Source organism: Halichoerus grypus, chromosome 6 (assembly GCF_964656455.1).
Source record: "Halichoerus grypus chromosome 6, mHalGry1.hap1.1, whole genome shotgun sequence".
NCBI lineage: Eukaryota > Metazoa > Chordata > Mammalia > Carnivora > Phocidae > Halichoerus > Halichoerus grypus.
In genome coordinates, this window is record NC_135717.1 from 121274009 (window position 1) to 121290725 (window position 16717).

At 47.1% G+C, this 16717-nt stretch overlaps 2 protein-coding genes across 4 annotated transcripts in view; one reads left to right on the forward strand and one right to left on the reverse strand.

Moving 5' to 3' along the window:
• The first annotated feature begins 2557 nt into the window (after window positions 1-2557).
• Window positions 2558-5873, forward strand: GDF11 (growth differentiation factor 11). Its single transcript, XM_078074179.1, has 3 exons — window positions 2558-2633; window positions 4579-4976; window positions 5493-5873. Exons 1-3 carry the CDS (start codon window positions 2558-2560, stop codon window positions 5871-5873), a joined length of 855 nt encoding a protein of 284 aa, XP_077930305.1.
• A 7284-nt stretch (window positions 5874-13157) lies between these two features.
• The window catches only part of SARNP (SAP domain containing ribonucleoprotein), a 45366-nt gene continuing 41806 nt past the window's right edge, over window positions 13158-16717 (reverse strand). Inside the window, exons 10-11 of one of the 3 annotated variants that reach the window (XM_036086585.2) lie at window positions 16467-16556; window positions 13158-13450 (exon numbers count right to left, since the gene is read on the reverse strand). In XM_036086585.2, the coding sequence (XP_035942478.1) occupies window positions 13409-13450; window positions 16467-16556 (132 nt within the window). In that variant the 3' untranslated portion in view covers window positions 13158-13408. Of the gene's footprint in view, window positions 13451-14155; window positions 15842-16466; window positions 16557-16717 lie in introns of those variants that run through there. The other 2 variants (XM_078076110.1, XM_078076111.1) reach the window with 2 other exon arrangements.

A 16717-nucleotide genomic window follows, 5' to 3' on the forward strand; every position in this document is an offset into this window, starting at 1 on the left:
CATGGAAGAGAGAGGCTGGAGAACAGAATCGGGACGCTTCGGGACGCCCCCGCCCCCCAGTCCCAGGCGGGCTGCAGAGCTCTCTGCTCCCAGTGGCCTTGGCACCAACTCTCCACCCCTTCCACCTCCGCTCCGCAACGCGCCCACCGGGCTGCAGAGAGCTGCGTGCTCTTCTCCCTCCAGCAGGAATGAGGTCCCTCCCACAGCCCGGTGTCTCTCCTGGCAGCCCAGCGGGCACCCATTTCACCAGAGCCCTTCTGACACCCGGTCTCCCAAAGCGCTGGGAAAGCATGTGCCTTCTCGGTACTGACCGGGCTCACAGAACTCAACTCCATTGCGCTGGGGCTAAGGGCACCCGTTTGGCTACTCAAAGCTTATCATTCCTTTCCTTATTCACCCGCCCCTACTCAAAACTGGACTTGAGGAGAGAGAGGGAGACCTAGGGAGAAAAAGAAAGAAATAGATAAGGAGGGAGGGGGAACCCAGGCATTTCAAGCCCCTGGCCAAACGGAAGATGAACATGTTAATAGACTTGAGCTGCCTTTGAAATTTTATGGCCTGGAAAATCCAGGCCAACACCCCCCCACCCCACCCCCAGCTCTCCCTAGGGTCAGATGACTCCCTTTCCCCCTCCCCCACTGAGGTCCCTTCACCCCTTCCCCGCTCCAACTCCAGGGAACCAGGCCCTCTCTTATTCCCTAGTGGTTTGGCAAAGTCGCTCCCCCCCACAATAGTTCAGTTTTATGGCTCTGAACAGAAGAGGGGGGGGACTGGTTTATTGGCAGATGGGTCATAAAAAGCTGGGGGCTGAGGTGGACTCCTAGTGGCCCACCCCCATGGGAGAGGCACAGGAACCCAGGTGTGCATCTGGGAGGCTGAATGCCTCATACTGCCACCAGTTTTTCTGCAGACCCTAACTGCACAATACTTGGCCAGGCTTATAAAGAAAAGAAAACCCCAAGGACTAGGAAACTTGCTGAGGGTGGTGGTGGTTGGTGAAAGCCTGGGATCTGTCTGGGTTCCTCAGTCTCCCTTGTGTTCTTAAGGTTTCTACTTTATAGAAGCTAGGGTCAGTCTAAGATTGACTGAGGGCAGGGGTGGGGGTGGGGATTCTATGAAACAGTTGTAGAGGAATTCTGAAGAAGAGTATGCTGGAAGAAGATGAAGGGTACAGAGGAAAAAGATACTCTGGTCTGTGTGGTATAGTGTGTGTGAGGAGTTTCAGAATGGGTGATGGAGCCGTGGACTTCCCCTTGCCTCCTTCTATCCTTGGCATCCCTTAACCAACCGGCTTGAGCCCAGAGTTAGTCATAATGGGGATGCAGGGAGTGAATACACTCTGCGTGCATGGATCGGACAGTGCAGGTTAGGCTGGGGGGGGACCAGGAAGGACACCAGTAGGTGGGGTTCTACCCGAACTTCCGCCCTCATTCTACTTCAGGACTTGGATAACTAGGGAACTGGGTCTCCAGCCAGGTATTGTACGTCCCCTTTAAGAGCCAAGCTGAGCTCTTTTGAGAGGGAGGGGGAGCGGAGGGGAAGGGAGGGAGAGAGGGGAAAAGGAAAAAGAGACTTTTATAGTCTAATCCCCAGGGACCCGCTTTAATAAGAGACTTGTGCTCTGCTAATCGGGGGAGGTGTTTGTCAGCAGAGATGGCCTCCGCTCCCCTCCCCCTTCCTCCCCTCCCCCAGCACTCAGCCCTGGACCCCAGCCCCCACCTCTCCTAGGCTGCAGTGCCTGCCCTAGTTCCCTCCACCCTCTCAGGCTCTCCCACCCCAGCCTTCATCCTGGGAACCCAGCCCCCTTGCCCTTCTGGGAGCCAAGCCCAGCCCCTCAGTTTCTCTCTCCTCTCCTACACCAAGAGGCCCCTGCCCTCTCAGCCCAACCTCCTGCCCCTAGGCCTTCCAGCCTGGGTAAGGAGAGTGTGTGTGGGGGGGGGGGCGCGGTGGAGGAGGAGGTGGTGAGCTGGGAGGGGGTTGGGCTTTTGCTGAAAATAGTGCAATGACCTCTCTCCAGACCAGCACCGCCTACTAAACCTGACCTGCTGCCTGCCACCAACCCGATCAATCCAACACAGATGTGGCTCCTTCCCCTCCCCTTGGGAGCTGGGCCTATATCTGTGTGTTGGGGACTCTCCAGCCTCTTGTTTTCCTCTATGGCACTACCTGCTTCTTCTTTGTTCCTCTCTCTGTATCTTTCTACCCTTTCTCTTTACCCCACCAGGCTTAGCTACCTTCCTCCTTTCACTTTTTAGCCTCCAACCACTCCTTTCACATTCCCCCTTCTCTCCCAGTGTTCAACTCCCAAGCTTATTTCTTTTCCCCCTACCATGATCTTCCTCTCTCCCTTCCTTCTCTTCCAGTTCTCTTGACTATCTCTTCCAACCTGCCTTCAATGAAGCACTAACAGTCTCTTCTCTGTTCTTATCTCCCTCACCACCTCCAGTCTCTCTCCTGTCTCTTCCCCTTTCTTTTTCCATCCATCTTGGCCCCTTCTAGTACCAACTGTCCCCACATCCCCTGGGAGAGAAGTGTATGGTGATTCCCTGGGGTAGGGATGGGGGACTCCGAAGAAACCAAAGACTTGGGCCCTAGTGCCCAATCCCTTATCTCTAAACCTTGGGTCAGCTTAGGTAGGGAGTATGCTTAGAGCTTACAAAGCTAACAATAAAGCAGAATTTATTGAGAAGCTACTACTATTTTCATTCTTTATTTAGTGCTCAGCACTCCTATAAAACAAGAATTATTATCTGTATCACTGAGAAGTTTGGTGGGAAAGGTCAGATACAGGTTAATGAGGAGTCCAGCAGTGATTGAACCCACTTTGTAGTCAAAGAACAGTGTTTAGGTTCCAGAAAGAACTTTTAGGCACTTGCCTATATATTTTAAGATTTGGAGTTTAGGTAGTTCATTCAGCATGCATTTACTAAACACTGTTTGGTAATATGGGAGGCACTAAAGCTATAATGGTGAGCAGAACAGACACAGTATTGACAAGTCTCCACCCTCGTGGAGATTAGTAGCTAATAATGAAGACAGGTGGGAAAATAAGACAACCCTATGAAATTAGGCACAGTAACCCCATCTCACCGGCAGCTTCCCTGCCCCAGCTACTCTCCTAATCTCTGAATCTCTACTCCCTGAATCCTCCCTCATTGTACCAGCATTGCAGCTCCAGCAGAATAACTGGGAGGACTACCAGTGCCCTGGGACCTCAGAGAAGAACCAAGGGAAAGGAAGCTACCAGAGGAAATTTGTGTCTCATTCCTGAATATATGAAGATCATTGAGCACTTGCCTCCTCATCTCACTTGGAGGATCCTCCTTCTTCTGGGGTGGGGGAGTGCTGATGGGAGACAACAGATGCTAAGTCCTCCATGATTATACAGAACTCAAGACCTGGCATGATACATAAGGGCCTGGACTTCCTGATCATACTTACATAGCTCTGGAAGCTCATTCCTGACTCTTGTTCTCTCAGTCTATTTAGAGTGAAAATGGATATTCCTATCCAATGGAAACATGATTTAGGGCCTTTCCAACTGACTTAAGAGATTAGAAAGGGGAACCCAGAGGAGCTGAAATGGAAGCAGAGGCAGATGCTGAGAATCAGCCTTTTGACCCAAGAAGGGTCAATTTCTGGTCCAGAACAAGATGTACCGGGCCAAAATGTAAAGCTGGGATGTTAAACCTTTGTAAAGACTTACTGGCACTGGACTGAGAAACCAAAGGAAGCACAGGGGAGAAAAGAAGACATTGCAGTTGATCTGATATGTTGAATTTTATTTCTGAAGCTTTGGGCAATAGGAGTAAACAACATGGAGGTAGTTTTTCCCCTTCCTTAAAAATTGAGGCAATAATGGTGATGATGAGGAGGAAACAGCGAGGAAACTTGTTCTCAGGTTCAAGGGTCTGGAGAGTCAGATGCACAAGAGTCAGCACTTGAGTTGATCAATTCTTCTGAGTGTATTGTTTCTGGCAGGAATGGTGCAAGAAGCCTAGATCTGAATTCTGGTTTACCTCATGGAATACATTTAGCCCCTGCTCCCTATCTGGACCCTGGTTATCCACTCTTAAGATCATCTGGTTGGGAATGGGGTCTGTACCAAGGCTCCACCTGGCCACCACACAGAACAGGGCAGAAATGGGGCAAGGCGACCTGAGAACAGCAGGTGTGATGAGGTTTGGCTTCTATGAAGAGCATCCAAGTTCTAAAAAATTTGGAGCCCTACATGCTGGGGGAATGGTAGGCTGCATGTGGGAGGGGATATCCCTAATAACTCTCTGTGCAGGTTATCTGGTGTGGGGGGGTGCTATGTATTAGGACAAATGGACTAAGGAATGGATGCAGATCAGAAAGGCCTGATAGAGACATCATCCTATAGGGAAAGAGAGGAGGCCCTGTCTGAGTACCAGTGACACAGTAGTCAACAAGACAGACACAAGAGAAGGGTAAAGAACTGGAAAACTCAGGCTGAACCGTCCAAGTTGCCAGTGCCACTTGTCACAATGTCAGAATGCTGCTGACGCCCTTCACAAACACCCTTTGCTGATGCTGTGCCCCCTTCTCTCTTATCAGCGGACCCTGCAGTGCAGACAGATGGCAGCCCTCTCTGCTGCCATTTCCACTTCAGCCCCAAGGTGATGTTCACAAAGGTACTGAAGGCCCAGCTGTGGGTGTATCTACGGCCGGTGCCCCGCCCAGCCACAGTCTACCTGCAGATCTTGCGACTGAAACCCCTAACTGGGGAAGGGACTGCAGGGGGAGGGGGCGGAGGCCGGCGTCACATCCGTATCCGCTCACTCAAGATTGAGCTGCACTCACGCTCAGGCCACTGGCAGAGCATCGACTTCAAGCAAGTGCTACACAGCTGGTTCCGACAGCCACAGAGCAACTGGGGCATCGAGATCAACGCCTTTGATCCCAGTGGCACAGACCTGGCTGTCACCTCCCTGGGGCCGGGAGCTGAGGGGCTGGTGAGCAGGGAGCCTGAGATGGTGGCAGATATGAGTAACCTGGCCCTGAGGAGGTGGGATGTTAGAAAAAGGTAGATCAGGAATGAGAAGGGGCCGGGCACCAGCCTTATTTCTCAGGGGCCAGAAGCTGATTCTAGAGGAGCAGTTTTTGGGGGGCGGGTAGGGTGGGGAGTGGCAGCTATCATTTTTCAGATACAAGCCAGGCAACAGCTAGAAACTGGATTTGGGGAGGTGTTAATGGGAGATCCACGAAAACACAAAAATGGGCTGTTGATGAGGCCTGGGGCCAAGGGGGCTGATCAGGGTCAGGTTGCCAGGAATTAGAGGTGAGTTGAAGGAGATAGCTAGCTTGCGAAAAAAGTAGGTAGAAGATAGGGCTGGGTATAGGAGCAAGGGAAAAGCTGAGAAGGCAATGGTCTCTGTTCTGATGCCCCTGTTGAGGGCAGATGAGAAAGGAAAGGGAGTAGCGCTCTTCAGGGCTCTATTACATCTCTTTCTCCTCTCCCTCACCCCCAGCATCCTTTCATGGAGCTTCGGGTCCTAGAGAACACAAAACGGTCCCGGCGGAACCTGGGCCTGGACTGCGATGAGCACTCGAGTGAGTCCCGCTGCTGCCGATACCCCCTCACAGTGGACTTTGAGGCTTTTGGCTGGGACTGGATCATTGCGCCTAAACGATACAAGGCCAACTACTGCTCCGGCCAGTGCGAGTACATGTTCATGCAAAAGTATCCGCACACCCACTTGGTGCAACAGGCTAATCCAAGAGGCTCTGCTGGGCCCTGCTGTACTCCCACCAAGATGTCCCCAATCAACATGCTCTACTTCAATGACAAGCAGCAGATTATCTACGGCAAGATCCCTGGCATGGTGGTGGATCGCTGTGGCTGCTCCTAAGGTGGGGGACAGAGGATGCCTCCCCCATAGACCCTACCCCTAGATCCCCAGCCCTGACCCCCCTACCCCCAGGCCCTAGAGCTCCCTCCACCTCTTCCCATGAACATCACACCTTGTTCCCTGCCCAAGCAGTGTGCAATACAACAGAGGGAGGCAGGTGGGGACTGACGGGTGAGGGGTTTGGGGAACAGGGGGAAGAGGGGGCATGGTCAGGTGGGGAGTGTTTGAGGTTTGCAGGTGAGAAGGTTTGGCAAGAAGACAGAGAGACGTAGAGACAGAGGTAGAGCAGAGGGTTAGAGACAGAGGATCAAAAAGAGCAGCAGTGAGAAGGCAAAGGGAGAGAGAGGCAGAAGAGACAGAGACCAGGCAGAGATAAACGATGAGAAAGAGGCTGAAATGGAGTAATAAGAGAAAGCCCCACACCCAGCCTCCTTTCTTCCACTGGCAAGGTGAGGGGCTTGGTATGGTTTGGGGAGATCCCCTGACTACCATTCTCAGTAGGAGGAAATCAAAAATCCATTCTTAGCTTCTTCCCTTTCTCCCTCCAACAGTGGCCAGGGAAGGGAAGTGAGGGCAGGGGCAAAAGTAAGGATTTGGGAATTTTATTTATTTATTTATTGTGATTTTTCATTTTTTGGTATTTGGCTTTACTGAAATAGAAGGGCCCCTGCCCACTGTGCCCCATTTCTCCCTTATTCCCCAAAGCCCTGTTCTCCCTCAATACCCACCTACTTAAGCACTTGTATAAAGCCTCCAGGGTTGGGAATGGGAGCAGAGGGCAAGAGGGCTAACACATGAAAGTTTCCAACCCATAATCACCCAACTTGACCTTCCTGAGCCAAATGGGTTGAACTGAATTCCAGCAGTCACAGAAACAGTACGAGGTTAGGGTTTAGGAGCTGGGGGTGGAGGGAAGGGGAGGGGAGAGCCCTCAACATCCAGGATCTATATGAGAGCCACTAAACTAACCCTCAGATCCACCCTCATAGTCCTGAGTTATTTAGCCAGAGGGTGTGGCCCACATATGCCCAAATTCCCCCCAGCCAAGAGAGAGACCAAAGAGCCTGTGGAATACCCCTACTCCCAGCCTCTATCTTCAGGTCAATAAAAAGAGTATAGAGATCCCAGAGTCCTAGGTCTGGGAAGGGTTAGGAGGGGTGAAGAAAGGAGTAGTAAGGAGATTGAAGGTTACAGGGCATTTGAATCCAAATCACTGCTCTGGGCTAGGGAATAGGAGCCAGCAGACCAAGATGGAAGGGATTCCGGAGGGGGGACATTTTAGTTCCCCCAACCCCAAAGCTCAGGGTGGAAGGGGGGAGAACAAGGGAGCAGAGTGTCTATAATTATTTTTATCTTTTATTTTTGGAATCTAGCAGTACCTGGCAGCAGGGAGGGGACAATACAGTGGGGAAGGGAAAAGCATCTGACAAGGCCAGTTAGAGCAGAGGATTGGAAGGATGGAGACTCCCTGGTTTGGAAGGCTAGGAAGCAGGCAGGGACTGGTCGCCACTCCCAGTTACTAGCTGGGCCTATTCATTCCTCCCACAATCCTGACCCACCATCCTCTGGACTCACTGTGCCTCAGTTTCTTCCCCTCGATGGAATGAGAAATAGCAGCACCCGCCACAGCCAAGAGATGAATTCTGAGCACTTACCACGGGCACTTTATGGACATAAAATACCTCTCGCTGTGGAACAGATAACCAGGGCACCAGAGTAGTGGTGAAGAGATGTGAGGCTTAGAGGAGTCACAGGCTTCAGAGTACAAGTTCCCCTCTGCCTCTCAGACAGACAGTGCCTGAAGCTAAGGAGTTGAGAAATCTCCTGATCCACACCCTATCCATACCTCACCACCAGACCTCTTGGCTCCAGGCAAGAGCCTAGAGAATGTCAAGAGAGGATGTCAAGAGAGTAGGTCCAGAACCTTCAGCAAAACTGTCACTCTAAGTAGAGCCAGCAGTTATGGGTCTGACGAAAACAGTACTGAACTAAAGCCTGACCTGACCTGGAGAGCTGACCTGGAAGGCTTGTTCTTCCCAAGAGATGACTCTCCTGTCTGGCCCAGATGGTGGAAGGGGCAAAGGTATCTGACCACCCTTGGGAAGGTGATGTTGGTGAGCTTTAGTATCTTCTTCCCATTCCCATAGTGAAAAGTGAGATGAGGTATTTTGGTACAGGAATGGGCAGGGGCTGTTAAGCATTTCAACTCGCCTCCCATGTAACAGCTACGCTAACCCCCAGCCTCTCCTCTCTGGCCCTGTTCTTCCATCCTTCTACCCCAACCTTGGAGAACAAGATACACCTGACCATCAACACCATTCACATTTCCTTGGTTGAAGGAGAGGAACAGAGAAGAACAGAAGATGCCTCCTCCAAGATCAAATGCTCATGTCTCTTGATCTTGGCACAGGGTGGGGGTTGGACAATAGACATCAGGTGACTTCCCTCTACAAATTCTAGAGAGCTGGAGCATTAGACTTGGGGGACACTTACAATATGCCCCTTTAACACCGCCAAATAAAGACCTTTGTGGGGGGGGGAGGGTCTTTTTCTTCTGAACATAAATTATGAGTTGAAGTCTCATTCCCTTGGTCCTCCTCACCCCCAAAGAGGCATGGGGTAAAGAGGCTTGGGGGCACACTCCAGCAACCTAGTGGGAATTAGCAACCCTTCTCCCACGTTATGATGTGTGTGGACCTGGCCAGTGCCCCTCTGATCATAAGTAGTGTAATTATTATTTACTTTGTGTATTTGTTACACCATGTGTGTGATTGCCTTTGTTTGTTAAGGGTGACTGAGGAGTATGGGGGTGACAGGGGCACTGGAATGCCGGGAAAGGACTTCTTCACTGAGATCAAGGCTTCCTGGAGGGAACCATTGCAAAAAGGCCATCAGGCAGTTTTCAAGTTATGTGACAGAGGGCAAAGATGGCCATAGGGTGCTCTGAGTTTTGGGATGGTCACATGACACAATCCAGCACTTGAACCTGAAAAAAAATAATAAATAAAAGCAGTCAAAGAGTTTAGAATTCAGTGATGAACTCTTCTCCCTAATCAAGCGCCACATTTACACCTTGGAGACCAGGAACAAAAGAGGATCTGAGAAAGGATGAAACCTCGTGCTCAAGGAATAAGAACATGGGGCTCTTTGGAGCAAGAAAAAAACACTAGGGGCATATGGAATGAGGGTGAGGACATACAGTCCAAGGGAGGATGGGCAGAGAATGGGAAAGGGAAGGGACCTAGAACAACTCTTCTCTGGAAAACTTGATCCAAAACAGTCCCAAAGATTACCAAAACCCTCTCCCAGCCTCCACATAACAGAAGATCTAAAATTTCTCTTAAGATAATCCAGCTAATGTCAGTCCCATTCTTCCATAGTTCCCTGATCCTGTTTCCTTAACTAAGTTTCACCAAAATCCACAAACCAAACCAACATAGCCATTCAAATTGTAAATGTACCAAGATGGTTAGGCATCTCAAATAGTCTTTGATTTCACCATAAAAATGTCTCCCGTGTACCTAAAACAAAAGAATCTTGCCTAACTCACATTTGAAAAAGAACAAGGACAGCTCTTGTCACATTGACCTGATCCATAATGGGGGCCAGGGCCACTGCGGGGTCAGTGTGCCACCATACTCTCCCTGTCCTATCAGTTCTGTCAGTAGACTGACCCCACCGCAGACCAACTACAAGAGTGAGGTTGAGGGAAGATAAAAGTGCTACATATGGTATCTTCCCAAGGAATTGTTTTATCCACACCTACTCCTAGCTTTTGGCTTGAGCTAAAAATAGGTTTTCTCCCTCACTGCTCATTGTTTCCTATGTTGAAAGGACACCCAGAAGAGATTGCCAGATGACTTTTATCCCTAAACAACCTCCAACCCAATGCATGAGTAGCTAGCTATCCTATACTGTTCCTTGGCCTGTTTGTTGGATGTCAGGGCCCCAAGCTAAGAACCAGCAGGCAGTAGCATTTACAGCTTCTGATCTGTAGTGAGGCAGAAGCAGGGAAGTCAATGCCCCAGGCTATAAGGTCAGCTTTCCTGCCTGTGAGGTGGGGTAACGGAGCAACTGGGACTCCCACCTCTTCCCACTCTCAGAACCCCTAAATGCACCTATACATGCAGTGCCCCCACCCCCAACACGTTCAAATGAGTCCACTCAGCTCCCTCCCTACCCTCTAGCTGGAACCTACTCAGGGAAAAGAAATATTTCCACTGTAAATCACCTAGTAAAAGAGCTTACTGAATGATTACTATGCAAACTATGGTAAGCAAATTGTGCTGAATATATAATCTATTATCAATTCTCAGAGCAACCTTCACAATAGGGTCACTTGCTATTGGTACTGGAAAGAGTCATGGAATGATCTGCCCAGTCTCAGAGCCAGCAGAGCTAGATCTTAGAACGAATTACATCTAAGTACTACACAATATTCTACTCTATTAATAGTAATCTAAGAAGTCGAAAAACTAAAGGCAAGGAAAGCAAAGGACAAGAAAAGAAATAAAGAGAAAGCTGGGATCCACCTTGGGCACAAAGAGTCTGCAAAGGTGTGAAACCTGCCATTATTTTTCAATCCCTCTGAAACGAAAAACAAGAATGTGGACATATAGCAAGAAGGGGAGGTTACATTTTAGTGGATCTCAATAATCAGAGGGAACAACATTGTCTGTCAGAGGTCCACAAGGAAGAGAATAGAGAAAAAGTTATTCTCCCTTACATAAGTTCCTTCCTTCCCCCTCATCTGTTTCTCATGTCAGACATGGCAATAGGACTCAACCCCAAGAAATCCTGCTCTTATTCACATCTTCCTTCCTATAGCTCTCACCCCTACAAAAGCTTCTAGTGTTGTATATTCAGAAGTTCCCAGGAGTTGGGGTAGGGGGAAGGGCAATTTAGAGTGATGGTGGAGAAAAAGAAACCTATCCCATGGTTCTTAGAGAACCATAAAAAGGTGCAGATTTATAGCTGAGGAAGCTAGTTCCCTCCATATCTTTTATAGACTCCCTCATTAAGAGCTCCCAGGTATGCAGAGAATGTCACAGCTTCAGGACAGGGAAAAGACTGGAGTCAGCTAACTGCATATGAATCCTAGATCAACCACACCAGGGCGACTGGGGGATAGGAAGGAAGGGTACTTGGATCCCAGATAAAGAACTGCAAGCCTGGATGCTTTTAAAGGGACTTACTATTTTAAGACTGAATTAGTAAAAAAGACATAGGCATCCTGAACTTTCATGCTAAAAAAGTATGCATGGAATGACTACCATGAGACAGGAAGAGGAAGATTGGGTGATCAGGCTTGGAGGTGAGAGACTTATTGACAGAACAACTGCTGGAACGGGATGAAAAAAGTTATTTAAAAATCCACAAATTGAGAAAAAACACAGTATCAAAGATTTGGGGTAGTGAGTTGAGTGGGGAAAAGAATGATTAACCTTCAGAAAGAGAATCCTGGGGGAAGGCTGAATACCCTTCTGGAAGGTTTTAGAAGATAGAGACAAAGTGAAGAAAACTTCTGAAGGACCCAGTGTTCTATTTCTTTACCTATTTCTTATTTTCCCATCCTTGGGTAGAAAACCCTTACTGAATCTATATCTCTCTCAAGCTACAAAACAACTAATTTTCTGTGGCTCTGTTTTTCAGAGAGAAATAGAGTAGAGAGAGAAAAGTTAGCCTCAAGATCAGGGCCTGGAGAAAAGAAAAGGAAGGCAAACAGAAGAGGCCAGAGGGAAGGGAGGGAAGGAAATGTTTAACCAGTGTTCCCTTTTGTTCACCTCTCCAAAATCAAATTGGGGCAAAATTCACAATAAATGGGCAATCTTTGCATCTGCTCTCCAAGGCACAGTTTTCCTAAAGCATCTAAACTTAGGTCCCTGCCCTACTCAGCAACCAAAGAGACTTTGTGGAAAGAGATTCTTGTTAGGAAGGGGATCAAACCATTACTTTTCTATTCTATTAATCACAAAACCACACAGGTTATAGTAGAAATGGAAATAAGGAATTACACCACAGCAACACAGGATCTGATCAAGGTATCAAAGTCTTCAGGTAAGGTGCCAGGCTCTTAATTCTCAAACAAAAACCAACCTGATACAGATGTCCAGAAATAAAGATTAAGAGGAGAAACCCTACACCAACATACCCAAAAAGAAAAGTAGCATGTCTCAGATCTTGGTGAAACATTAAATGCAAACAGGCAGCCTGCTTGGAAAGAGTCAAACCTTTCTAAGTAGGAGGCTCAGCAAGGAAAACGGATTTTGGTAATATTTAAGAAACGCTGAAACTAAAACTGTATACTTCTGTAATGGAAGAAGACAAACTACCACAGGACTCGATTAGAAAATAGAAACTGGGGCGCCTGAGTGGCTCAGTTGTTAAGCGTCTGCCTTCAGCTCAGGTCATGATCCCAGGGTCCTAGGATCGAGCCCCGCATCAGGCTCCCTGCTTAGGGGGAAGCCTGCTTCTCCCTCTCCCACTCCCCCCTACTTGTGTTCCCTCTCTCACGATCTCGCTCTCTGTCAAATAAATAAATAAAATCTTAAGAAAAGAAAAGAAAATAGAAACCTCCAGGGGCACCTGGTTGGTTCAGTCGAAAATCATGCAGCTTTTGATCTCTTGATCTTGGGGTCCTGAGTTTGAGCCCCATGCTGGGTGTAGAGATTACTTACACACACATACACACAAAACTTAAAAAAAAAGTAGAGGCCGCCAGTCCACTGCTCATGTTCCCAATGATCTAGACAACAATACTTAATACCTCTAACATCCTGTCATGCTTTGAATCCCTACACTTTATTCTAGCTCTGAGGCATACCCAGCCCATCTCCCTTCCTGAACTGCACAACCAACAGGGTCCTACATATTGCCTTGGCTGAAACCAGACAGTATCTCACCAGGTCACTCTTGAAAACAGAGCCCTTCTGGACTCCATTCCATAATAGACTAGCAATCATCAGCCCTTATATTTATATCCTTTACACCTAAAACTCAGTGTTCCCCCTATTTTACCCCAATGGGTCATGCCAACCTGCCAAAGCAAAGATTCAGGGTGAAACCTGGCCTCTTCATGGAGGATAAAGAGTATATAAAGATGCCTGTGTGTAAGAGAGAAGGGAATAAATAGGCTTAAAGGAATAGACTCAAATCCTTTTCCTTGTTCTCTTTTCTGAAGAATAAAGGCATTATGGCTAATTCCCTGTAATATTTGTCCCTGAAGCTCCCCTTATCTGGTCTAATCTGGCTCTAAGAACCCAAAGGAGCACCTAATAAAACACATTGTTTTCTTTTCTATTTGTTTTTTATTAACAAGCAAAATAATAATTAAAAAACAACAACAACAACAACTTTAAAGTTGGAACAGCAATGAGTCAAATTGCTGCTGAAGTTCCTGGATGTACCCAGGGTACATGCTCTCTCACTGCGAGGCAGAACCTAGGCACATGACTGTGCATTTAGGTATATATATGACCAAGAAAAGTCAGAGAGATGGAAACCACTGGAGAACAGAAAGCATTAAGAGCTTTTCATCAGGCAATCCCAAAGCGCTCTGCCCTTTTCCTCTTCTTTGCCTGTGAGAAAGAAGCAAGAAGAAAAAAATTAGATTGCAAGACAACAGTGGCCTGGGTTCCTGGCTGCTTTAATCCAAACTCACATGAACTATCATAAGGTCCAAGAAGGAGGGAAGACACAGGCTTACGCTTGGCAGCCAGAGATTTCATTCCTGAATCTCTCTAGTTATCCAGTTAGAGCTGGGGAGGTTTGGTGGGAAAGAAGGGGAGAAGACTGCAGGGAGTAGGGGGTGGGGGAAGTGGAGGAAGAGAATAATAGTAGATTCCTGAAGGAGAGAGGGCCACTCAGCCTTATATCGAATTAGTCTGGAAACAATGGACTCTTTTTTTTTTTTTTAAAGATTTTATTTATTCATTTGAGACACAGAGATACAGAGAGAGAGCATGAGCAGGGGGGGAGACAAAGGGAGAGGGAGAAGCAGGCTCCCTGCTGAGCCAGGAGCCCGACGTGGGGCTCAATTCCAGGACCCTGGAATCATGACCTGAGCCGAAGGCAGACGCTTAACCATCCGAGCCACCCAGGCGCCCCGAAACAATGGACTCTTAACAGACTGGGGAATCTTCCAGTCAGTGGGGAGATGGGAGATCTCAGAGGACAAAGGGTTGACCAATGCTATTTTTTCATGGAGAAGGTGAAGGGGGTGCCTTTCTAGGCAGTAAGGCCCAAGCAGGAGCTATTCCCTGGACCTCCAAATCCAGAGAGAGGCATATAAATCTTCAATGCCAACAGAGTAAATGGGAAGGAGGGGAGTCCTCAACATGGATCTCTTAAAGGGAGTCAGCACTGGAGAGAGGCACAAAATGAGAAGTGGGGGAGGAGAGAAAGACTTTTTGTTCTGGGAGTGACTGAAAACAGTGCGGAGTCCTTCATCTTCATTCTAACCACTGCCCCCAGCAAAGAGGGGACTTTTTTTCTCTAAGAGAGGGAGGTAGGGGAGGGGCAGAGGGAGAAAAAAGAATCTTATGCAGGCTCCACACCCAGTAGAGACCGAAGTGGGGCTCGATCTCACAACCCCGAGATCATGACCTAAGCCAAAATCAAGAGTTGGATGCATAACTGACTGGGCCACCCAGGCACCCGGGGACTTTTTTTTCCATTCCATTCACACAGGAGGTTAAATTTAGATTTAAAAAGAAAAGATGAGTGTGTATAAACCCAGCCCACTCTACCTGGATTACTGACACAATTCTTTGGAATCAAATAAATTAGTCATCTGGTTCATGTGAACTCCATCAACCTCTGAAGTTACGACTGCCTTACATGCACTGACTCTCCCAACAAAAGCTACTATTGTTGCCAACCAACAAAATCATCTGCCTTATCTTGGAGAAGCCAAATGTACTACCTTAGTAAAAACCTGGCTGGTTCAACAGTTTCCTTGGCAAAGAGGGAATAATTTTACTAGAATTAAAACAAGCCTTTAAGTTTACTTCTAGCTCATCCTGGCAAGTCAGTAAGTAAGCTGATACTTACAACAGGTAATGCTTTATTCTGAATTAGTAGCACAAAGAATACAAAGTCTTTCAAGTTTCTTCCTTACTGGAGATGTAAACTGATCAAACTGTAAAATTTTCAGGGTTTATTTACAAGACTCACTCTGATATTTATTCATAAAAAGACTTTATAAGATTTTGAGTGTGTGAGGTAACAGATTTTCAAAGGTCATCTCCAGGGCTGCCTGGCTGGCTCAGTTGGTAGAGCATGCAACTCTTGAAATCAGGGTCGTGAGTTCAAGCCCCACGCTGGGCGTGGAGCCTACTTTAAAACAAACAAAAGCCATCTCCAGAAGTAGATAGAAAGAAGTAAATTTGGATTAAAGGAAGAAAGAACACTGCAAATGCTTCAACCACCCAAGAAATTTTTAGAATTCTAAACATATTCACTATTTCAACTCTTCTTTATGTACACCACAGGTGACACTTTGGGTCTCCATTATAGATACTCTCTCTCTCTTTTTTTAAGTAATCTCTATGCCCAACATGGGGCTGGAACTCTCAACCCCAGGATCAAGAGTCACATGCTCTACCAAATGAGCCAGTGCCCCCATTATACATATACTCTTAAATCACCAAATCAATATTGTCTGTCAAAACTCTGAGTAGTCTTGCCAGTGCTCAGGGTCTCAGTTAATGTAAGTTACTCCAGAGGAAGCTGGGATATGGACAAACACAAGTCTTTTTTTTTTGGTTTTTTTTTAAGATTTCACCCATTTATTTGACAGAGAGAGAGCACAAGTAGGCAGAGCGGCAGGCAGAGGGAGAGGGAGAAGCAGGCTTCCCGCAGAGCAGGGAGCCCGACGCGGGGCTCGATCCCAGGACTCCAGGATCATGACCTGAGCTGAAGGCAGACGCTTAACCGAATGAGCCACCCAGGCGCCCCTAAACACAAGTCTTTAAAAAACAAACAAAAAAAGCCACTCTTTCATTTAAGAAACTAGTTATAAATAAAGTGGTAAGAACAAGAAGTCTCATTTGAGTCCACTGAGGTATTCCAGAGGGGAGTTAGGCACAAATATACTTGTTTCTGAGTTGGATAAGCCTTCATTAAATGATCAAATATGGCTAGCAGATAATCAGAGACACTGTTACTTACTAAATATATGACAGGCTTTGTGTCAAGCATTTTACATAGTATCATCCCTTTTTACGTAAAATAATTTCAAGTTTAAAATACCACTTCGAGGTAGGTATTTATTATCTCTACTTCCCAGATGATGAAACTGAGTCTCAGAGAACTGCCTAACTCGTAAGTAATACTAAATGGCAGTCATTTTTCAAATCCAAGCCTTTGTGATTCCAAATCTTGTGCTCCTTTCTAGGCTAAATGGCTCTAACACCGAATTAAGTATACTGATGGAATTCACTGTGGCTACTTTATCCAGAAAACAGATATTAAGCAAAGAACAAAAAGATCTTATTATTTGGGCACTTAAGAAGTAGGCTAGGGAAATAACATTTCTTCACCCTCACTTCCTTTCAAGAAAGGGCTCTATGAAGCACTCTAGGTATATTTTACCTCTGTATCCTCTGTGGTTCCTGTTCCAGCTGAACTTGTAACAATCCCAAATCGCTCCTTCCTCTTTTTCAGTTTCTCATCATCTTCAGACTATTCAGGGACAAAGAAAAGAATTGAAACAAGCTAGCCTCCACTAATGAGATAAAAGAGAATGAAATTATAACTTTTTTTTTTAAGATTTTATTTATTTGACAGAGAGAGACACAGTGAGAGAGGGAACACAAGCAGGGGGAGCGGGAAAGGGAGAAGCA

Excerpts from the sequence above, each read along its gene's own strand:
- GDF11 (XM_078074179.1), top strand. The coding sequence starts at position 2,558 with ATGGGGGACTCCGAAGAAACCAAAGACTTGGGCCCTAGTGCCCAATCC. Across the intron at positions 2,634-4,578 it reads TAAACCTTGGGTCAGCTTAG|CGGACCCTGCAGTGCAGACA; the intron begins GTAGGGAGTATG and ends CTCTCTTATCAG. Across the intron at positions 4,977-5,492 it reads GGCCGGGAGCTGAGGGGCTG|CATCCTTTCATGGAGCTTCG; the intron begins GTGAGCAGGGAG and ends CCTCACCCCCAG.